The 24,981-nt window shown below is 35.3% G+C and overlaps 1 protein-coding gene across 4 annotated transcripts; it reads left to right on the top strand.

The window, feature by feature from the left end:
• Nucleotides 1-394: 394 nt before the first annotated feature.
• On the top strand, nt 395-22,013 carry nptna (neuroplastin a). 4 transcript variants are annotated; one of them, XM_082159339.1, is made up of 8 exons: nt 395-700; nt 7,940-8,114; nt 9,411-9,505; nt 15,213-15,346; nt 16,120-16,393; nt 19,369-19,390; nt 19,597-19,672; nt 20,869-22,013. In XM_082159339.1, the coding sequence occupies exons 1-7, from the start codon at nt 628-630 to the stop codon at nt 19,655-19,657; spliced, it is 834 nt and encodes a 277-aa protein (XP_082015465.1). In that variant the 5' UTR covers nt 395-627; the 3' UTR covers nt 19,658-19,672; nt 20,869-22,013. The 4 variants fall into 4 exon arrangements, with proteins under 4 accessions (XP_082015465.1, XP_082015466.1, XP_082015464.1 ...); XM_082159340.1 differs by having other exon boundaries at nt 396-700; nt 19,381-19,390; nt 19,597-19,683; nt 20,875-22,006; XM_082159338.1 differs by having other exon boundaries at nt 396-700; nt 19,597-19,683; nt 20,875-22,006.
• Nucleotides 22,014-24,981: the final 2,968 nt, after the last annotated feature.

Raw genomic sequence — 24,981 nt, 5'->3', positions numbered from 1 at the left:
ATATATGATCCGAAGTAATAGCTACTTGAGTAGTTTTTTCATTGGATACTTTTTACTCTTACTCAAGTAACTATTAAAATGATTACTTTTACTTTTACTTTGAGTAAATATTTCTATAAGTAGCCTACTTGTACTTTTACTTGAGTACAGTTTTTGGATACTCTACCCACCTCTGCTCATATGACAGGAAGGAAGTGAATAGCCTAGGCTACCTTTAAAAAAAAAAAAATAATCCTTTATTTGGTTGTTTGCTTAAATGTCATTGAGACATAAAACATGGATAACATCTAGAAAAAATACTTACAAAAGGAAAATGACAACTAGCCTATACACTGCGGCAACTATAGTTGCCGGTCGGCTTAAATCGGTGAGGACAGCGCCATCGTCTTCACGAGCCTCGTTTATAAACCGGATGTAAGTGTAGCGGCGGCATCTACTTACCGCGCTCTCTATTGCTAGGCGACGGGCTTTTTACGTGACCCGATTCGAGCTCCATCCAGGGTCGCCTCGTCATTGTAGCAGCTCCCTCTCCACTCACTCACTCACTCACATCCTCCTCGACAGCCCTCTTCTCCCTCTCCTCTGCATCCCTCCACACATATCCCAGGTAGCCAGGCGACCCACAAAATGTCTTACGCGGGGAATCCGTTGGTGATATTATTCGGGGTCTTGATGCTGCATTCGGGCTCCGCTGAGAACGGTAAGGACTTTCATGTGTTCCGTTTAAAGGACCGTTTCATCGCAGATTATGAAGGCTTTCTTGATAGGGAAACGGTTGCGGCACGTGCAGGTGCAATTTGCCTCGAGCGCACGGGATAAACTCGAGTCTCACCAATCCTCAGCATTGCATTTGGGAATACTCAAAACTAAATAGCCGCTCAGGTTGAGAAAGGTGACATTTGTGTGTATTAAATGTTTAAGAAAATGCGTCCTTGTGCGTTTAAATGGCAAAGCGCACTGCATTCCGCATTAAAAGAGCAGTTTATGTCTCACATTCTTAAAAGCGGCTCGCCATTGTACTTCATGCAGGTTACATTTTAATATTTGGTTACTTGTCCCACAGGGAGCGTCTATTTGTGACTGTGATTATGACTCTCTTAGAAAAGATTCCCTTTCCAGATTTGGATGTGCTTAGATGGGTCATCGGCTGCTTGTCACAAACCCAAACGCGGAATGATCAGAATGCAGGACTGTGTTTCGCACTTGTGCTTGATTTGCATGCGGCCAATCTAATGACTCAGGAATTCTTCTCATGTTCCCGTTTGTTCTTTCAACGCAAACCGATCCTTTTGCACGCTAACTCGCTCGTCAAATATAACGGTAGAGGCAGGTAGCCTACCCCCTCTGTAAGCACCGGTCCTCTGCAGCGCCGTAAATAGCAGCAGTCCATTCTGCTGCATGTTTCTATTTATAGAGCCGATGCAGTAGCGGTATGCATGGCGTTAATGTCCGTCCTCCCCGTGCGCGCGGACCCGTTAAAGTCTTAATGGAGGAGCACCGCGGTGCATTGTGACGTCATGGACGCGCTCAGATAATGAGCCCGTCCGATCTCCTTTCATCTCCTGGCCATGCATTAGCCTACTGCCGTTTAAATAATGCATACACCTTTAACAAAAATGTGTTAGCCTAATTAAGCTGAGTTGATGTCATAGGTAATCTGAATCAAGGTGAACCGATTCTCAACTGGTTTTGTTTAAGTTGGATATTCATTTGCAACTCATCGCATTTTATAAAACATACTGTCATGATTTATCATCACAACATTTTTTCTTTTGTCAAATCAACTTAGATAATTTATGTAGTTCAGATAACATAATATTTTGAGTGATCTCCTTCATTGAATTAACTCAAAATTTTTATTTCAACGAACTCAAAATTCTAATGCAACCATGTTACTTACTTTTTTTAAGTTAAACCAACGATATATTTGTTTACAGCATATAGGCCCAACAATATTCAAGTGAACCTTTTTAGTGTTTAGGATCATATTTTCTTTCACCTTTCGTGTTTTTTTCATGTTGTCGCACAACTTTTCTAGTTGACCTCTGCCAAATTCGACTAGATTCTAACATACAACAAATAAATGTGTGTCAAAATCCTGTAGGCTATGTCAACAACTAAGAATGTTTTCTTAATTTTTAGAGGTAGATAAGCCTATTTATCACGATTATATAGTTGCGATTTAGAATTTGAAATTAGCATTGTTGCTGTCGGCGAGCTTCTCAGAACAGATCTGGGGCCCATTTTTGGTTGTAGCCCATTGCCTGTTTGTGAGGAGCCATAAGCTCATATGAAGATCAAACCTGACACTTTTCCTTTCATCTCACTCACACGCTTTCTATCTCTTGGTACAAATGTGAGCACACACACACAGACACATTTGATCAAATGGATCATTTTGGCATAGATGTTTTTGCATTACAGGCATAAAAGCACAACAGCGCTTGATGCCTTCAGGCTAACAAGGTTTTTGCTTCTAATTTTAGTGCACTAGTTCTTTGTATGCAATACAAGCATACAAGCCTGTCCACATATACAGTAACTACAAGTCCATTTGCTCCTCAAGCTTAGATGCACTTACATTGAAAAAGTCTGTAACATAGTTTTCATTCTTTTAAAGGACTTGGTTTAGATGTAAAAATCATATATGGTCCTGCTTTATTTCTCATTATTATATTATTGTTTTATATCACAATCACTATCAACAGAACCAGCAGTAGATTGCTGTGTAAAATTAATGTTCAGATTAACATGATACAATGCAACAATCAAAAAGCCTCTCTGCATACATAATTGATATGTTCTATTGATATGTTCTTCCTATACAAACATTTTGTTGCTGTTTACAATGAAAAGCAGAACGCATTGATTTCTTTCAGTTTTGCTCCTAAGTTGCACACAACAAACACTTACTACACTGACTGTTAACACTTTGCGAGGCTTCATATCTTTGAGTGCAATTTAGACAGCAGTTAATGAGGGGATGGTGGGCTAAAAGGCCTACCTTCTCATCTACGCTTCTATGGAAACCGCCTGTCCATCAGCACATACCCACACATGAATAGTGAGATTGCACAGAGATTGCCAACGGCACCGTTCACAGCTGTGCACTTAGTGTCTTTTTGTGGAAGAAACTCTGCTTTATCTGCCTTAAATAAATCCTGTTCTTTTGAGTTTCCATTCATCAAAGAATCCTGAAAACAATGGATCATGATTTCCACAAAAATATCAAACAGCACAACTGATTTCAACATTAATAATAATAAGAAATGTTTCTTGAGCAGCAAATCATCATATTAGAATGATATCTGAAGGATCATGTGACACTGAAGACTGGAGTAATGATGCTGAAAATTCAGCTTTGATCACAGGAATAAATTGCATTTTAAAATATATTCAAATAGAAAACTGATATTTTAAATTGTAATTCTATTTCACAATATTACTGTTTTACTGTATTTTACTGAACAAATAAATGCAGCCTTGGTGAGAAGAGACTCCCAAACTTTTGAAAGCTATACTGTGTGTATATATTTCGTTTTTTAGACAAAATAATATAGAATTATTTATGCCATTTATTTAGTTGTCAGCCATACAATGAAAATTACTTATTGGCTTTTCAGCATCAACCAGAGATTAAAGGAATAGTTCACCCAAAAATGAAAATTATTCTATAATTTACTCACCCTCAAACCATCCTATGTGTATATTTCATCTTTCAGCCAAACACAATCGGCGTTATATTGAAAAATATCCTGGCTCTTCCAAGCTTTGTAAAGCCATTGAATAGTATCTAGTATATAGTTTTTGAAGCTCCAAAAAGCGCATCCATCCATTTCAAGAGGTAAATTAAGGCTGAAGCGATGGGTTTTTGTAAGAAAAATATCCATATTTATAACTTTATAAACTATAATCACTGGCTTCTGGCTTCACTTATGTGGTTTTTGTGCTTTTTAGTGCTTCAAATTCTCAGACACTATTCAATGGCATTACAAAGCTGGGAAGAGCTAGGATATTATTTAATATAACTCTGATTGATTTTGGCTGGAGAAAAAAAAGTAATATACACCTAGGATGGCTTGAGGGTGAGTAAATGATGGGATCATTTTCATTTTTGGGTGAAGCACTCCTTTAAAATCAGTACTTCGATATGGAAAAAAGATCAAATATAGATCAGGCCCCTGACCCAGTTTAATATCCTCTAAAGATACACGAGTAAATAACACTTCTGTGCAGTGCAGGATCTTTCACTTTGCACATGGTGACTTTTTGTGCATTTTCCCATGGATCAATTGTTAAATGATTAATTTCTCATTGCACTTTTGGTTTGTAATTTGAGTTTAATCTTTTATGTTTTCTTTTTTCCACCCACTGCCCTTTCACTGTCCTTTACCTCCCCACTCCCATCTCTTTATTTGTCACGTTTCTCCTGTCTTCCCGTCTCTGTGCCGCCCCTCAGCGGGGTTTGTAAAGTCCCCCCTCTCTGAGACTAAGCTGACGGGCGACACCTTTGAGCTGTACTGTGATGTTGTGGGGAAGCCCACACCTGAGATCCAGTGGTGGTACGCCGAGGTGAACAGGGCCGACAACTTCTTCCAGTTGTGGGATGGCGCGCGCAGGCAACGCGTGTCCATCAACACCGCGTACGGCGTCAATGGTGTAAGCGTGTTAGCTGTCACTCGCGTCACCATCGAGGATTCTGGGATTTATGAGTGCAGAGCCAGTAACGACCCGCGGCGTAACGATTTGCGCCAGAATCCGTCCACTACCTGGATTCGAGCCCAGGCAACAGTTACGGTGTTGCAGAGTGAGTTAACTGTCCCCGCTAGTGGTGTAGCCGAAATAAACCACCCGACCCCTTGTTTTTACCTACATTTAGCGTAGTGCCATGGTTAACATTTGCTGTAGTAGATCTTCCCTTTTCCTCCTCCTTACTCATCCGGACCACAAAACGGTTAGAGCACCATCCTATTAGATCACTAGCTACATACAGGCAGTGAGTGACCTATATTTGTTGTCAAATGTCCTTGTCCTCCTTATTGAGATATTTCAAGGTTGCTCTCTTTGTGTTGATTATGACAATCAGTTTCTGTTCCAAGGAATCCATGGAATCTGGTAAGGTACAGTAGTATTTAACCGATATGTGTTTTTTCAATGACCAATGCCAATACTAATCATACTATAGGCCTGGATCATACAGTGGAGTCCAAAAGTCTGAGACCACTATACTTCTTTATCCACCTTATTGCTAATGTTATATATTGAATGTGTCTGGCTTCTGGTGTCATTCACTTCCAGTTACTTTTAGCTGTACAAAACAGCTCGTTATGTTGCTTAAATTGCAAACTGGTGGTATTTCTTACCATATTATTTGAATGTATTATCTGAATCATAAATTATGGAAGATTGTTTCCGCCACGGAATAAAAAAAAAGTAATTACGACATTTTATCTCACAATTCAGATTTTTTTTTCTTAATTGCGAGTTTACATCTTGCAATTCTGACTTTATAACTCGCAATTGGCAGTTTATACCGCGCAATTGCGAGAAAAAAAGATAATTTACACGACAACAGTGGTTTTGGAGCCAGAAAACGCAAACTTTTGAAAACGGGTTTCAAAGTGCAAGTTTATGAAAACGATACTGTTAGTGTAAACTACAAAAACTAGAATTTGTGAAAACGGTGACATCATGCACGTGTGTATCACATGTTCAGTCTATAGGCGCGCAGTGTTTCTTTACATAGTGACATCGCCACCTACTGGCCTGGCATGAATAATACAGCGTTTTTAGTAGTTTTCACAGATCCGTGTGAACGGGATCATTTTGACAATGTTGTCGTCTGTACACGAAAAATGCGAAGGAAAAACTTTCCGTTTTTAATGCATTGTTGTTGTGTAAACGTATGTGACACAACTATGGTCTCAGACTTTTGGACCCCACTGGATAGTGTATGAAATAAAGGAAAACGATTTTGTATGATTAAAAATCGTATCATAATGTCCATAACCGCTTATTATATGAGATTTTTTTTATAATTTATTTTTTATTGTATGAAATTCATAATTTTAATAGTGAGCTTTGAATATCATATGATTCACATGTGAGACTGTATTAATCCATTTACACAAAGTAGCATAAGAAAGAGCTGCTTGGAAAAGCTCAGTGATTCCTTTGCTGGTCGCTATACTGTACAGTGCCCTCCACAATTATTGAACCCCCTGGTAAATATGATCAAAATGGGCTGTAAAAAATAAATCTGCATCGATTATCCTTGTGATCTTTCATTCAAAAAATGTGCAAAATTCTAACCTTTCATTGAAGTAAAAGAATTGAAAGTGGGGGGAAAATCACATTATGAAATAAATGTTTTTCTCCAAAACACGTTGGCCACAATTATTGAAACCCTTTTATTAAATACTTTTTGCAATCTCCTTTTGCCAAGATCACAGCTCTGAGTTTTCTCCTATAATGCCTGATGAGTTTGGAGAACACCTGACAAGAGATCAGAGATCATTCCTCCACACAGAATCTCTCCAGATCCTTCAGATTCCCAGATCCATGTTGGTGCTTCTCCTCTTCAGTTCACTCCACTCATCAGGTCAGGGGACTGGGACGGTCATGGCAGAAGCTTCATTTTGTGCTCCACAACAAATTTTTGTTTTGATTTTGATGTTTGTTTTGGATCGTTGTCCTGATGGAAGATCCAACCACGGCCCATTATAAGATTTCTAGCAGAAGGCGTCAGGTTTTGATTTTTTATCTGTTGATATTTGATAGAATCCACAATGCCATGTATCTGAACAAGAAGTCCAGGACCTCCAGCAGAAAAATATGCCCACAACATTAAAGATCCAGTGGTATATTAAATTGTACACATGGGGTACTTTTTATCCTTGTGTTCACCAAACCCATCTAGTGTGTTTGCTGCCAAAAAGCTCTGTTTTAGTCTCATCTGACCACAGAACCCTGTGTTGTTTGAAGATCCAGTCGTGTCTGACAATTAAATTTGCTGGAATTTGTTTTTGGATGAGCGAGGAGGTTTTTTTTTAAACCCTCCCAAACAACATGTGGGGATGTAGGGGTTGTTTGATAATTTTTTTTTTAGGCTTTCTGACCCTAAGACTCAACTAATCTCTGCAATTCTCCATCTGTGATCCTTGGAGAGTCTTTGGCCACTCAAACTTTCATACTCGCCGTGCATTAAGACAGTATAGACACACGTCCTTTTCCTGGCAGATTCATAACATCTTTAGTTGGTTATAACTTCTTAATTATTGCCCTGATGGTCAAAATGGGGATTTTCAATTCTTTAGCTATTGTCTTACAGCCACTTTCTAGTTTGTGATGCTCAACAATCTTTTGCTACGCATCAGAACTGTATTCTGTGGTTTTACTCATTGTGATGGATGATTAAGGGGATTTGGCCTTTGTGTTTCCTCATATTTAAACTCCTGTGAAACACGAAGTCATAGCTGGACAGTTTCATGTTCCTAGTCACCCTGGTGTACTAAAAAAGGTAAATATTAATGGGAATATACTTCAGAGATATTTTACTCGTAAAAAATTCTAGGGGTTTCAATAATTGTGGCCAACATGTTTTGGAGAAAAACATTTATTTCATAATGTGATTTTCCCCCCACTTTCAATTCTTTTACTTCAATGAAAGGTTAGAATTTTGCACATTTTTTGAATGAAAGATCACAAGGATAATCGATGCAGATTTATTTTTTACAGCCAATTTTGATCATATTTACCAGGGGGTTCAATAATTGTGGAGGGCACTGTATATACAGCTTCATCCCGCATATTTATTTTCCTCTCCCACTCTTCCAGACACACACACACACACACACAAATATATATATAGATCCCCGTCGCCTTCAATCAATGTGATGTAGTATTTCTCTGGCCTTGACCGACGCATCTGTATTTTCAGAACCATCAATCGATTCATCGGATCACTTGATTATACCCGGGGGTTACCACATCCCACCAATCACCCTTCAGTGCAACCTTACAGTTTTCCAAAACCCCCACAGCGAGAGCTTCTGGATGAAAAATGGGGAGGAAATCGAAGAAACAAGGAGCGAAGCCAAGAACACAGAGTACAGGTAGGTGCTGTTACTGGACATTTGTGAGCATTGAGTCTGAAACATTATGATATGAAATTTATAAAATAATAATTCATTCAATTAATGTCATTAATATACTATTATAGTTTTTGTTAATATTTTGAATAAGATTTTGTTTTTTTATATTATATATATTTTATATATTATAAATAATGTAATTATATATTTTATGTGTGTGTATATATGTATATATATATAGTATATATATACAGGTTTTATATATTATAAATAATGTAATTATATATTTGTTAAGTATATATACACATCAATATATACACACACACACTGTGTGCATATTGGCATATTTTAATCAAAAGTGTGGGATAATAATTTTTACCAATTAGTTTTATATGGATGCTAACTATTTCAATGCCTAATAAAATACTTTTTGAGTTTGAGTTAAATTAAATGGTGCTACATTTTTTATTATGTATATAAAAATTATATTATTAAATAATATAATAATACTTTTAATTTTACTTTTATTAATGCAATATTATTGTATATTGTAATTCAACATATTTTTTCACGTGACCATTTTGCCACATCAAGCACGTGATATTTTACACAATGTATAGCATACATTAATGAATCAACAGATTTATTAACTATCAAAATGTGTTAGTTGCAGCCCTGCTAGTAATACTATAAATATACTTATAAATGTAGATTTTGTATTGACAATTTGCAACTCAACAGACAAGTTATTTATTTGTGCCTCTGAAGATTTCAGAATTTTAAAATAGAGGATTTTGAAACCTTCTTTTTTATTTAAAAAATATTATTTTATTTAATACTAGATAAACTGAAAAATCTACATTATTTAATAATAGATAATTTAATCAATGCAGTACATTTAGTGCAGAAACATTGACTTTAATATCACTCTATGCCCTATCAGATCAAAATATAGCAATATAGGCTCATTATAGTCATTTGCATTACTCGAGTTGGCCTTTGTTTTGTAAATGCATTATCTCAGTGACTGTCAAGCCTTGGCTCACTGTCTGTTGATGCTGCACAGCTCTGCAATGGTCTAAATCCTGAGCAAGGCCTTTCTCTCTACCAACACGTGTTGCTAATCTCTCTGCCTGACTCCTAATCTAATCTACTAACCATATAGGCACACTAGTACAGCTAACAGTTAATCTGCATGTGGGTGTGTTATGTATTCTGATTGCTTATTTATTACTCCAAAGTACTGAATACCATTATATTTGAATGGTACTAAAACAGTACCTTTTATAAGTGAAAAGTGTTTTATCTTTTACACAGAATTAATAAACCAAGGGCAGATGATGCGGGCGAATATATGTGCGTGTACACATTTGATTCGGCCCCCCAAGCTAATGCCACCATTGAGGTAAAAGGTAAGATGCCCTCAAAATACCCCACATTTCTCAAAATGTCAAAAAAAATATAGAATGGTCCGTGGTTTCTTTCTAGTATCACAGCGAGTTTGATTTTCAGATGGTTTGTCAACATTTTGAACCTGTCTTTCCATCTCCTCCACACAACACATGCTGAGTCACACTAACAAAGGCCATGACAGCATGATTGTGAGCTTGGTTAGTTGAGTGGGAAACACATCCAGGTTTTTGTTCACTAGGCAGGTGAATGTGAATACATTGTTTGCAATCTTAATAATTAGTATTATTTGATTATATAATTAGCAATATCTGAATAGTATTAATAACAATTATAATAATACAAATAAGTTATTCATTTGTAATATTTGGATAATAATAAAAACAACAACTGCGAATTTAGTAGTAGTGGTATTTTTTATAATAATAATAAAAATAATACAATTATTATGTCAAACTTTTTACTTAAATGTTATGCTAATATAATTTTTTATGAAAAATACCAAATAGAAGTATTTTAGTAGTATACAGCAGTGTTATTTTAGTGTCACTGAGATAATATTATAGTTTCTATAATTAATTTAATTTAACTTAATTTTTGTTTTTGTATTTTGTTTTTATTCTAATTTGAGTTGAAGTATTAGTAATTTTGTTGTGCAATTTAATAGGTTATGTCTTTTAATATGTCTAGTTAATTTTATGTTATTTTAGTACATCAAGTTAAACCAAATTAAAATAAGAACTTTTGCCTTGGCAACTAGCTGAAATAAAATAAGTGTTTTATATTTAATTTTATTACTGTTAATGCTTATTTTATTTCATTTTTTAGAAATGGTTTTAGTTTTATTATTATGAGAAGTCACAGGTGAAGTGAATATCATTGATCATCTCCTAACAAGGCCACATTTTAAGGTCTGGGTAGATGAGATGTAACAAACAATCAGTTCTCATAATCACCATGTTGGATGCAGGAGAAATGAGCAGGAATAAAGATCTGAGCGACTTTGACAAGGGACAAATTGTTATGGCAAGTCGACTGGATCAGAGTATCTCTGAAACGGCAAGGCTTGTGGGTTTCTCCCGGTCAGCATTGCTGAGAATTTACCAACAGTGTCCGAGGAGGGATGAACCACAGACCGGCGACAGGGTGTTGGACGCCAAAGGCTAATCGATGCACGAGGGAAACGGAGGCTATCCCGTCTGGTCCGAGCCAACAGAAGATTCTCTGAGTAAATGTTACTGATGATTATGGGCTGAATGTGTCACAACACACAGTGCATCACTCTCTGCTGCGTAGACACAGACCAATCAGGGTGCCTATGATGACCCCTGTCCACTGTCGAAAGCGGCTACAATGGGCACGCGAGCGTCAGAACTGGACCTTGAAGCAGAGGAAGAAGAAGAACGCCTGGTCAGATGAGTCTCGTTTTCTTTTACATCACTTGGACGGCCGTGTACATGTGTGCCGTTTACCTGGGGAAGTGATGGTACCAGGATGCACTGTGGGAGGACGACAAGCCGGTGGAAGGACAAGTCTCCAATCCAATTGAGGATCTGTGGGATGTGCTGAACCAACAAGTTTGATCCGCGGCGGCTCCACATTGCAACCTACCGGACTTTAAGGATCTGCTGCTGATATCAGAGACCACAGGACACCTTCAGGGGTCTTGTAGAGTCCATTCTTCAGCGGGTCGGAGCTGTTTTGGCAGCACGTGGAGGACCAACAGCATATTAGGCAGTAGGTCATAATGTTTTAGCTCATCTGTGTATATTATAAAGGGCTAAAGAGGAAATAATTATATAAAATCTGAATTTATATTTAGGAACAGCATGACTTGCTGATCCACCAGCTACACCAGCACTATACTAGAATAAACCAGCCTGGACAAACATGGAAGTCATTCTAATTTATGCCGAAATTCTCAGCAGGGTTTATAGATACAAATCTGAATATACATATAATCCTATTGTTATATGTCTGAGTCTTATATTTATAAATCCTGAATATATTAATGTAAATCCTGAATTTTAAATATTCAGATTTTATACAAATATTTCATGTTTGGCCCCATCATAATATATAGAGCATTTTTGTTTTGTTATTACTGGGTAATTTCTAAGGCCTCCAATCAGCAATGGGTGTAAAGCAAAATGCCAGCCAACCCAGATCTCCTTGTGATCATGTGTTTAATAATGGCCTTTAAAGCTAGCAGGCTGTTTGGTTTGTGTGTTAGAGATCAGCAGCTGGTAAAGTGCCATGCGGTTTAAGCGTGGCCTGGTCACCTCTCTCTGGTTATCCTGCGGTCAGCTCAAAGGCACCAGATGGTGGCCTGCATGTCTGAGGGGGTGGGGATGTAAATCTGCCACTCTTTCTCTCTCTGTGTGTCTCTTAACTGAGGAATTTGGTGTCATTTAGATTGAATTAACCTTTAAAAAATCTCCTGTCCTGATTCGTCATTTGACTTTGGAATCACAAAATGTGGAGATGATTTACATGCGTATTTGTGGGGGTACTTGGCATATGATATAGCCTTCTTTTGATGCTAATGCTTCAATACTCTGTTGGTTTCCGTAATTAATCCTTTGAGATTGTGAATCATCTTATTATGGCCCCATATATTCAGTGTATATATTTTTACATGTCCTTGAGATATTATCACATTAGATTTAATATGTCAGTGACAAGAGCAAATTTTTGACATTCTTTATGCTCACCAAGGCTGCATTTATTTAATCAAAAATAAAGTAAAACAGTAATATTGTGAAATATTGTTACAGTTGAAATGACTGTTTTCTATTTAAATATATTTAAAAATGTAATTTATTATGTAAAAGTATTCATTTCTTTCCAAAAATGTCTTAATGACACCAAGCAATCTTTTAAATGGTAGTATATACAGTATTATCTCAATTTTAAACATCTCAAAATTCTATTCTATTATTAATTAAATTAAAATAAATTTGAATTAAATTAAGTCTAATTTTAGGAATGCACAGTATATCGGTACCATATCAGTAATCATTAATTTGTCTGGTAATATTGAATAGATATGGGTCAATTTTGGATATTTAATTGTTCATGCTCAGTTGATTTGCTTACGGTAGATTTAGATTTCTCGCCATTTAAAGTTCATATTTAAAAACACTAATAATTGAAATTAATATTCATTTTTCATTCTGCAACTGTACATTATAATGTTATTTGTAACATTTAAAATGATTTATTTATTTGTGTCTTTTTTAAACAATATAGTATAGAATTTTTGTCTGAGAGTTAATGGTTTTTGGTCACAACATCATAGTTTTTTGGAATAATATCAGTGCATCCCTATAGGCTTATTCATTTGTCTTTTGTGCTTTTTAAATAAATCAATGAGATCTTGAGCCAGCACTTCATGCTTAACCCTTGTGTTATGTTGGAATTCTGTGTACTCCCCGTATGGTTCGGGTCAAATTGACCCTAATTGGATTCAATACAATTCCTCAAAAATCACACTATGAAAAACAACAAAGATTCAGGTACAAACTGTAAACTTTTAATATCAACATTTGTCAAATATTTCAAAAAATATATATCTGAAGATATGATTTAATGAAAATGTTTTTTAACCATTTTTTAAAACTGTTTTGTTTTGACAAAATTTGAAAATAAACAGTATGCTGACTTGTTTTGCATATAATTTTTTTTTACTTTTTCTTTTTTTTTTTTTGCTTAGAACATCATAACTGAACAATTAATCAATTAATCTGAGCAAATTTTTCCTGCTGTCTGTGTCTAAAGGGGGTCGCACACCGGACGCGCAGCTCAGCGCCGCGCCGCGCAGCGCCACGTCTTTTAAATTCGAACACATTATTCTCTATGAGAGTACACACACCGGCGGCGCCTTTCGGCGTCTGTCCGTGGCGGCTCAGGACCATGTTCAAAATCCTGCCGTGCCACAGAGCGCCATTTACATAGTTTTATATTACATTTACATTTATGTGTCTCAAATCGTAGTTAATGTATATACGGACTTCACCCTGTGCTGCAATATACATTTAGTTTTATATTTATTTACAGAAATCAGAAAATTGCTGATGTTATCGGATTTTCAGGTGAGAGTTGTCCTAGACGTGGCGCGGCGCTAAAATGCTGCGCGTACGGTGTGCGACCCGCTTAAGTCTCAAGATATTTCAGATATCTTGAATATATAAATGAGAGCTTATTTTACTATCTGTCTCTGTCAAAGATTTTCATTTGTAATTTGCAATTAATTCTGAACACCATGATTTAGCTTTTTCAAGTGTGTTTGGTTTGGGTTAGAGCACTTTTAGATACACTTACACTTTAGAACTGGAGTTGATGCCCTGACATACATAAAATAAATGTTTTTATTTTGTGTCTGTACAGTTAGTTTTGAATAGCTGCCTATGATGGTCAAACTGACCTGCGAACATCACAAACGTAATAGTAATTTTGTTTGTATATGTCAAAAAAGAAAAACACCAGCATGTTGAAACTTTGCATGCCTGTTCATGATGGTAAATGTGAAAAAGTCACAAAATATCAAGAAAAAAAAGTTTAATATTATTAGCTCGACTGGTAAAGCGTGGTGCTTGCAACACCAAAGTCACTGGATAAATGTCAGCTTGAATGCATGTAAAACTCTTTGGGAATAAACTGTCAGCAAAATAAATGGTAACTCTTTGTTTCTATGGTTTAGAAATCCTACTAACAATAAATATCTTTGCAACTACTGTACATTTCACTTTCATTAGAGTATTAGAAGACTGTCTGCTTAATATCTGCTAACTCTTTATTGTGATGCTCTTCAACAGATATTCTACTGACTCATTAACTTTGCAACCTCATGTTTAGGGATGAACCGATATAAAAATTTTGGTCGATACCGATAACCGATAATTCTTTATATTTGAAAGCAAATGACCGATATATTGGCCGATAAATCTAAACCCAAAGTTTCACCATTAAAAGCCATGTCCCAAGCACACAATTATAATGTTCTTATTATGATTGTATTGCCTATATATGACAGAATTGCACTGTACATGTTGCATTAACTGTATTTTATTTATTTTTTTTGAAGGGATTCTAATCATAATATTCAAGAAAATCAAAACCATCATGGCGAACAGTGCGCATCTGAAGTGTCTCAGCTTAAGGAAAAAAATCCATTAATTATCGGCTTTAATATATCGGCCAAATGTTCTTATCAGGCCAATAATGCTAACTTTAAAAATTAACATATGTCGTCCGATACCGATTTGGTGGCCGATATATCATGCATCCCTGCATCACCTGGCAATCTGGGTGTATTTCTTGACATTTCCTGATCCGCCACTAGCTTTAAGCCAGGGGTGTCCAATCCTGCTCCTGGAGGGCCACTGTCCTGAAGAGTTTAGCTCCAACTTGCCTCAACACTCCAGCCAGGAAGTTTCTAGTATACCTAGTAAGACCTTGATTCGCTGGCTCAGGTGTGTTTAATTGGGGTTGGAGCTGAACTCTGCAGGACAGTGACCCTCTAGGAGCAGGATTGGACACCCCTGCCCTGCTTTATGCTATATTTACCACACAAAATGACATTGCAAATCATGGCACAAGAATAAACATCCACACAGTGATTGAAGATCCCAATGCTTAATAAGGTTTCTGCAATGAAATCTGTTGCGATACTGAAGGACTCACTGTCCTTCTGCTCTCCTCTCATAGCTGCACCAGACATCACGGGGCACAAGCGCAGTGAGAATAAGAATGAGGGTGAGACAGCCGTCCTCTACTGCAAATCTGTGGGTTATCCTTATCCCCAGTGGACCTGGCGTAAACTCGATAGCGGAGCAAATATGGTATGATCATTTTTACATAAGAGTGAATCTAAGATCAGCTGTTTGGTAGATTTAAAAGGATAGTTCAAAAAAGCCTGACATATAATAAAATAATCATAAAAATCTATTTAAAAAAAGATGAATCTTTTATTTTTTTTTAAGAATCATATTTGATGCAACAGGCTTTTATGGCTCACATAGTATGATATAGTGAGAATATGGAGCTCCTACTTGAGGAGGAACAAACACGTCAATTTTATTCAGAGGCCCCAAAAAAAACCCCAAAAAAAGCAATTTGGTGCAGATGCTGCTATTTTTATGGCCTATAAGTAAGATGAAATTCTGATGTAATGTAAATCAATGAAATACTTACATAAAATGCATATAAATATCAGTTTTATGATCAAATCTCTGTCATGTGTATTGTGGGAATGCAGTATAATGATGATTGAGACATTTTTACAAATAAAACAAAAGCCTGATGTATCATATTTGATACATTTAAACATGATTTTTCAACAAAAAAAGCTATTCTCATTTACTTTATAAAAATCAGTGAAATATTTTTTGATCATTTTGAGGCCTTAGAAATTTGAATGATACAGTAGGCTTACCTGTATGAACTATCCCTTTAAATGTAGTTTCTGTTACTTTATCTTTAAGCATTTATCATTTGATGAAAAAGTTTTTTTTTTTTCATCAGAAATAGCGAATAATCAGTGGCTTTCCTTCCCCCGTCTTTCACCTCTCCTCATCTGTCACTGTTTTTTCCTCCCACTCCATCAATCACTCAGGAAATCGACAACTCCTCTCGCCGCTTCTTCATCAGCAGCAGGGATGGCTACACCGAGCTGTCCATCATTAACCTCGACCTCACGTCTGACCCCGGAGAGTACGAGTGCAACGCGACCAACACCATCAGCTCCGCCTCCATGACATCAGTCCTGCGGGTCAGGAGCTACCTGGCCCCCCTGTGGCCCCTCCTGGGCGTCCTCGCCGAGATCATCATCCTGGTGCTGATCATCGTCATCTACGAGAAGCGCAAGAAGCCCGATGATATGCCTGACGGTGAGTTTAAAAGGGTGGGTTGCTGTCTCAATATGAACTACTGATGCTAGGCTGATATTTATTTGAAACATGACTGTCCCAACCACAGTTTGCCTAATATAGTGCCAATACATAGACCTACAGTGTGCCCAAAAATGATTTGCACACTCAAGATACGCAGAAATGTGATGAACAAAACATCAAATCGAGATATGTTGTTCAAAATTAATCCACAAAAATGGCTCTGAAAGTTATTTCTGAGAAAAGATAGAGCAGAATTTGTTTGCAGATGCCACTTGGTTTGGTATTTTATATCTAATCCAGTGACATTTAACCATTTTTAATTGTGATATTCTTTTGGGCCGCTATATACAATACAAACAGGAAAAGAATGACGAGTATGTGTGTGTGTGTTTGGTCTGGATGGCATCAGACTGAATTATTAAGAGTCCAGGTCAGGATCAGATAACAAAGTGTTCCATAAACTTAAGGTCTTGTGACACAGTGAGAGAAAACTAGGTAAGAACTGTATACGATGTATTGTAAAGGATGCTTATCTAAATATAAATATAATTTATAAATATAAAAGTTATACACTTTGGGGTTGGTATGATGTTTCAAAACAGAAAATGTGTATTTATTTATAGGTCCGTCAGAAGAATATAGAAAACAATTTACTAGGAATTACATTGTAGATACTGACTAAGAAATATTGTCACATTTCTGTATAATATCAAGTTTAAAAAAAAAAAGGATGCCACTGGAGATAAACTTTACATTGCTGTTCAAAAGTTTGGGGTCAGTGTTTTTTTATTATTGAAAGAAATTAATACTTTAATTCAGCAAAGTCACATTAAATATCAAAGTTGTCAGTAAATACATTTCTGTCAGGACCACTATCGTCAAATTCGATTGATAAAATTAGCATACAGTTAGGATTGGCGGTATGGTTCTGTTCTGGGCAAGAACTCCCTGCGCATCCATAACCCCCTTAAGGTAAACAGAACAGAACCAACATGAATTTAATGCAGATATCATTCATTAATTTTAATGTACAACATAATTAGAGAATTTTAGTCTGATTCAGGGGAACTTTTGAACTTCATATTCATCAAAGAATCCTGAAAAAAATATTCACGTTTCCTCAAAAATATGAAGCAGCACAACTGTTTTATATAATAATAAATGTTTCTTTAGCACCAAATCATCATATTAGAATGATTTCTGAAGGGTAATGCGACACTGAAGACTGGAGTTATTATGCTGAAAATTCAGCTTTGCATCACAAGAATTACATTTTTTTATATATTTATATTTTAGAGCAAATAAATGCAGCCTTGTTGCAAAGTACTTGTTTCAAAAAAAGTTGAAACATCATACCAACCCCATATAGCCTAACAGTAGTCTAGGTAATATTTATTTACAAAATATATATATGTAACTTGGGAAGATAAGCATCCTTTACATCGTATACAGTTCTTACCTAGTTTTCAGTCACTGCGTCACACGACCTTTAACTCACTTTGTTATGTGATCCTGACCTGGACTCTTAATAATTCAGTCTGATGCCATTCACACCAAACACACACATACTCTTCATTCTTTTCCTGTAGGGCATCGGTGTTAGGTCATCTGGACACTAATCTGATATTCAAGAAAAATATGACTCTGCGGTGTACTGGTAGTAGTGGGCAGTGAATTATTGATGCGCGTGGAGGTGTAGTCCCACTCCCACACCACTTTAGTGCTCACCTACAATGCATTGCGAGGGAAAACAAAACCGTCAAGTATTGCTGCAAGCCAGTCAATTTACAGACGGGACTTTATATAAAACGACACATTTTTACGTTTAAAGCCTGCTTAAAGCAAATGATTAAGCTTTCGGGTCGAATTATAGTAGTTATTTCGTACATTTAATATGTGTCAGTCGATATTTTCAAACAAACTGGACACAGCTAACGTCTTCAGATATAGTGAGTGACGTTAACTGGGATTTTTGCCTGTCCAGCATCGCCACCTAGTGGTTTCCCTCGGTATTGATTTCATCGCCATGGACATATAACCGAAAAACAACCAATTTATGCGTTTTGTTTTATAAAAGTGTTTAATGTTGTAAATTGTTCGTGGATGTGGGCGGGCATATTATGTACAAATACAATATATAAGGTGTATAAATTCAGTATTCAGTTTCAGTATTCAGTTATTTGGTTTATCTGCATGTGTTCTAGTCATTTGTGAATCACTGCAGCATTAATTTAGCAAATTAAATCACACTTTTTGAGTTTAATATAAGAGGACGTACCTGTCATTAAGAATTTACAACGTTAACTCATTTCTTTCTCTCTGAATGGCTCAACCTAAAACACTGGTAAGTGACAGACCTGCATGCAGCTTGAGTGAACCTATTGCACATATTCTCTGTTGCCCTATACTTTGGTTTGTATATATGTCTTGTTTGAATTAGGCTGAAATGGGTTTTTATTTTGCCTTCATCATGAGAATGATGTCTGTTGCTGTTTAACCTTCAAATGACCTTCGTTTATCTGTACATCCTCTTCACTGGAGTCTCTTCAAATGTATTCATGTTGACATGTGCATGAGATTTTACTTCATTTTCACCTTTCAATTATCATCTTTTAGAAAAGCTATATATGTGTATATATATATATATACATTACATAAATTAAAGAAATATGATGCATGAATGTAACATCAAGTTTGATTAATTTTAGAGCTATTTAAGTGATATGTGTATTTCTTCTCTGTTCTTGTACTCTAATTACTCACACCAGTGCTGAAGGAGTGAAGTTTTGTTCTGTGAAATTCTACTGCGCAACAATAACTTCAATATTAAAAGACAATATAGCATTGAGTTGTTGTTTATAGCTACTTAATTCAGTCGGTTTACGGAAATTCATTCAATAATGTGAATACTGTGCCAGCTGGAAGCATTGCTGCCTCGAACTAAAATGGTCTTTGTTTTGCTTCCCATTCAGATGACGAACCAGCAGGGCCAATGTAAGTATCAGATTTACATTTAAAAAAGAATTGGTATGATGCAACTGTCCTGGATAAGTGATGACAGCATATGTGTAATTTATACAGAATGTGAAGTGTATAAGGAAACATTGAATGAAGGAAATGTAATTATATACTGGTGTAACTTCATTTTGGATTGTCATATGGCACTCACACTGACTCATCTTTATGATCTCACCTTCAAGGAAAACTAATTCCACCAACAACCACAAAGATAAAAACCTACGTCAGAGAAATACAAATTGATTTGATCATTACAAGGTCAGTATTCAGTTACACTGAGCATTTTCATATCATTTGAACTCTAAACAATGTTATAAACTGTGGCTATAGTAGCAAATATATATATATATATATATATATATATATATATATATATATATATATATATATATATATATATATATATATATATATATATATGAAGAGTTCAGATGCAAAAGCCTCTAAGTGCCATCTGAAATTTTGTTCTAGAATGATCATTTTTAGAAATCTTGTATATTTAAGTTAAGTAATTTCACTTAAATGACAATTAATAGGTCATTTGCATTGCCATTTAAGTGAAATTATTGAACTTAAATATACAAGCTTGATAAAAATGATTATTCTTGAAGAAAATTTCAGATGGCACTTAGAGGCTTTTGCATCTGAACTCTTCATTTATATATATATATATATATATATATATTTTTTTTTAATATATATATTTGTGATTAATCGCAATTAATCGCATCTAACTTAAAAGTTTTTGTTTATATAACATTTGTGTATATACAGTATATTATTATATTTATATATATTTGTGTGTGTATGTATGTACATATATATATACATATACACGTACACATATACAGTATATTTATATATATATGCAAACATATATGGTTGTGTGTACACACACACACATACACACACACACACATTTATATATATATATATATATTCATTTTATATAAACAAAAACTTTTATGTTAGATGCGATTAATCACAATTAATTGATTTGACAGCACTAATATATATATATTTATATATATATCCACCGAATGCTGCAACTGACGAATCAGAATCAAGTATTCCAAAAGGAACTAGACAGAGGCAGCGATGCTATTTTGTATAAGCGTTTCTCAATCAGTAACTGTCACAGTTATGTTCAGTTAGTCTTAAGCCGGATGCACACGTGCCATTTATAATAGTCCTTTACGATTTGCCGTTTGTCGGAGGTACAATTTGATCGCAACGGTCATTAATCGGCTGTCGTTGAACATGTCAAACTAACAATCAAAGACTTCAGAATTTAGCCTAGGATCAGAGGAATCTTTATCCTCATTAAAACTTCATATTGGAACTTTATTCTTCATCTTCGTCTGCCTCCCTGCAACCACTCGTGACTCTTACTCTTCTGAAAACCCCACATTATTGTAACCAATGACTTTTTCACTTCTGTTTCTTGTTTACAGATAAAGACATTCATGACCATATGAACATTTCTCATGAACGGTTCAGCGCATTGGTAAACAAATGAAAGGTGGAGGAGTTAAATGGAAGACTGGAATGAATGAGCACCCGAGGCATGCCTTATAAATCTGGTGTGAGGAGGACGTGAGAACAGAACGGAACCTGATTCTGAACATTTTCTTGCATGATTGTGTTGCGTTTTCTTTAGAATCTCTTTCATTCGAGTCAACTTTTTTTCCATGTCAGGCAAAAGTACAAAAATAATAATTGCATGCAAGATATTCTACTGTTTGATACAGGCTTTTTTTTCTTTCGTTTGTGTATTTATGAATGACTTCTGTTCAAGCAAGCCTTTATCTTATCGCAAATATGCCACCATGATTCTGGTATGACCGTTTTTGTACAGATTATCATGTTACGGTAGGGTGGCATACGATTCTATCAACCAATCGTATCAATTAAGGGCTTTGCAAAGTCTCCTGCAATGTTTAATTTGTACATGTATTATACATTGATGTATGAAATCACTTGAAATATCTATAGATATCTGAATGTTCTTCATACTGATGCACTTATCTCTTCAAATAATATTCTCGCAAACCAGTGACTTCATTTTATACTTATGTACCTTATCTTCTTTGATTGCTTTTTATGTATGCATAGTATACAGCATGGCTTTTATTCTATGCAATATCTATACATACAGTAGAACAAACTTTTTAGCTTTTGGTTGTGTATAATTAAGCTTCAATATTATAAGTTAGCAGAGTGCACTGTTTAGACCATGAAAAACAATCCACATGATTTAATACGTCACTGCATGAGCTCCATACGCATATAAAAGGTCTACTAATTCAGAATGTGAAGAGAAATTAATATTATCTCAATTGACCAAGGCATATACAGTCATTTTTAACAATTAAAATATCCAAAGTCAAATGCGTTGTCCTCTTTTATAACATGATGCCTTGTTTATTTTAACACAGGTTTATGTAAATTTGATTATATAAATCCTACTTGATAAACTAGCAAACAAGGACATTTGAAGAAAAGGATATTGAATCTAAAAGGGTTCTGTCAGGCTCTTCATATATAGAATTGTTCCCATCATGGGATCATTTTAGTTTTAATAATTTTAAATACAATTTTACAAATTAAGAAGCTCATAAACATACTTGATCAATTTTTTTTTTAAATAACCTGTTTAACATTAAAGTATTATGCAATGATAAGACATTTTTCCTTATATAGAACATTTTTGGCATAAGGTTTCTTTAAATTTGAGTCTAGAACCCCAGGGTTCTATGCTAAAAAAAGTTGTAAATAAAACAAAGATTTACAAGAAAATACTATTTCAGTTTTGCTACTTCAAAATTTCAAGTTTAATTCAAATTGTTGCTTCCCCTTTTTTGTAATCGTATATGAAATTTACTAGCAATATCTGAGTAAAAAAATAGTTCATTGCGTATTTTTCAGTCTATGGTTCAGTGTATATAGAATTTTTAGAGTGCAAGCTAAAAATATATAAGTGCAGAATACTGCATTGTTTAGATACCATCTGCTTCAGTATTAACATCTTTGTGTGGGTGTTTATGTATTTCAATTTTCATTTTTTACATTTATTTAATACATTTTTGAATCATCCTATCATAGGCTTGGCACTGTTACGCCTGCAGTCCTCAAACAAATATGTCTGTGCACCAGAGGGGGGCATTGCTGACCAAAGCTGAAACTTCAGACCCTCCAAACGCTTGAATGTTTGTTTCCACTCAACAACAATGAGCTGTGCAACTGTATTTGGAGATACCATTTACATAAGGTTTATCATCTACTCTCATTATTAGCTTTTCAATTCAAACCACATGTCTGTGCATGGTGTAAATATGCATTTTATTTGCATATGTGTTTTATTTAGCACATTACTACACTAAAAAAATATATTTTCACTATTTGTCATCACAACTTAGATAATGTGGTTCAGATAACATAATATTTTGTGTTTAAGTTGATTAAACCAATATCCTACATTGCATTAACACATATACATTAAAACATGTATTTCAACACTGTAAAAAAATTCTAACCTCCCCAACTCAAAATTTTCTAGTGACTGGTCACATCTAAATTTTTCAATTGGCCCAAGTGAAATTCTGTAAAATTAATTTAATCAATTGTTGCAATAGTCTGTTAACATTGGCTCAATGAGAAATAATACGTTGAACCAATTGAAAATTTTAGATGTGACCAGTCACTAGAAAATTTTGAGTTGGGGAGGTTAGAATTTTTTTTTACAGTGAATGAACTCAAAATTTAAGGCAACCAGGTAACTTACTTTTTTAAGTTAAACCAATAATAATTTTTTTACAGTGTATAAAATACAACACTGAAATGTGAGAGGCACTTTTTTTAAATCTCATTAGCTAATAAATGTGACCTGTACATTATAAATCTATACGGGGGAATTAGCTGACTGAGTTGTATTCACAGACAGCAGGCTACCATATGACACACACACACACATGAATCACATCCAAACAGAATAATCTCACAGCCATTTCTCCATAGGGATGGATGATTCCTGGAAAGGCAGTGTTTGTCACAATGCATTTTCTGCTCAAAAGGCAGAGAGCTGTCTTTGCCCAGGCGCTTACGGATTATAGTGCCATTATTCTTTCAGTATCTAGTTTCATCATATCACTTGGTGCCCTGACTTCACCATCTGACATGTTATGTTGTATCTGGACTGCACAGTAAAAACAAGGACATTGGCTGAAGCACAGCTGTTTTGAAACAAGGGCTCTCTGCTGTCGTTTTTGAACATGAAACATGCCATAACATGGACATATTTAACATAATCAATGGCTTGAATATGTCAGATCAGATAATTGTATTACTCATAAGAATTGACTGTTACATGTTGTGGCTGCGATGCCCTTATTATGCTCCTCTTTGTTTATTCATTACACTGATGTGTCATATAGATCTAAACAAGACCCATCAAAGAATATCATAGCTGTTGTCCTCTTTATTAGTATAAGCAGTCCGCAACTATTCAGGCAGCTTTACTTTACTTGTCCACCAGCTACACAGTATATATATATATATTACTGCTGTCAAAACGATTAATCGCGATTAATCGCATCTAACATAAAAGTTTTTCTTTATAATAAATGTGTGTGTGTCACATATATTTTATAAACAAAAACTTTTATGTTCGATGCGATTAATCGATTTGACAGCAATATGATACAGCCTATATGGCCTAACCTGATGAGCGTCTCATCGCATCTTCTTCATAAAACTCTACCAAACTAAGTACCTGAATATGAATAATAAATAAGAAGTGTGCGAATTATTCAGTGACCTTCAGAGGAATTTCTGTTAGTAATTTTCAGGGCGCAATCGTTTCAGGTTTGTCGTGCAACCCAAAATTTAATTCTGATCCCAAGTAACCATCAACTACCTTAAAGTCGGCTTGAAACGGAAGTTGCGATAGTCGGAAATTGATTGGATGGTTGTGGTTTGCTATTGGTTGATCTTATGTGAATGACAGATTGTCCCGCCCTCGTGCCAGTAAACACGTCATCAGAGAAGAGATGTTGCGAGAGGGAGAGGAAGTTATTCTGATTAATGATAACAATGGCATGTGAATTCCAAAAATAATTATGTGCATCAGGATAAATATATATTTTTTAATAATAAATAGTCTTCTGCAATATTCAATTAAAAAACAATCTGATCTGAAGACATTTTTTAATTAACACTAAAGTTCATTTTATCATATTGTTGTGTTGTGTGAATAATCTACATACAATAAATTGATGTGTTTTGTCGCTTTACGTCCAATACTGAAACGTTTGAAAAAGCTGTTTGCGTGAATAATTATGTAAAACGAATACTATACTTTTTTTGTTTGGACTTCTTCGTTAAGACATCTGATAAACAATAGGCTACCTATTGTTAGCATGGAACATACCTAATTCTTTTCCATAAGGCTTCATGATGTATTAGTCTACACTGAATGACGTAAAACGTTACTTTTGCCATTCAGATTTTTTCATGTTATTGTTTGGCGAAAATACACATCAGTAAATCATTTGCTGAAGACAGGCAAT

The sequence above is a fragment of the Leuciscus leuciscus genome (assembly GCF_965113295.1).
Source record: "Leuciscus leuciscus genome assembly, chromosome: 25".
In the NCBI taxonomy this organism is placed as follows: domain Eukaryota; kingdom Metazoa; phylum Chordata; class Actinopteri; order Cypriniformes; family Leuciscidae; genus Leuciscus; species Leuciscus leuciscus.
The sequence above is the reverse complement of the archived record's forward strand: the minus strand, read 5'-3'. Positions and strand labels throughout refer to the sequence as shown.

Bases quoted from the DNA above. Each gene is read 5' to 3' on its own strand.
- nptna (XM_082159339.1), top strand. From the start codon at position 628: ATGTCTTACGCGGGGAATCCGTTGGTGATATTATTCGGGGTCTTGATG. The intron at 701-7,939 runs GTAAGGACTTTC...CTGTATTTTCAG, and splicing joins TTCGGGCTCCGCTGAGAACG to AACCATCAATCGATTCATCG. The intron at 8,115-9,410 runs GTAGGTGCTGTT...TCTTTTACACAG, and splicing joins GCCAAGAACACAGAGTACAG to AATTAATAAACCAAGGGCAG.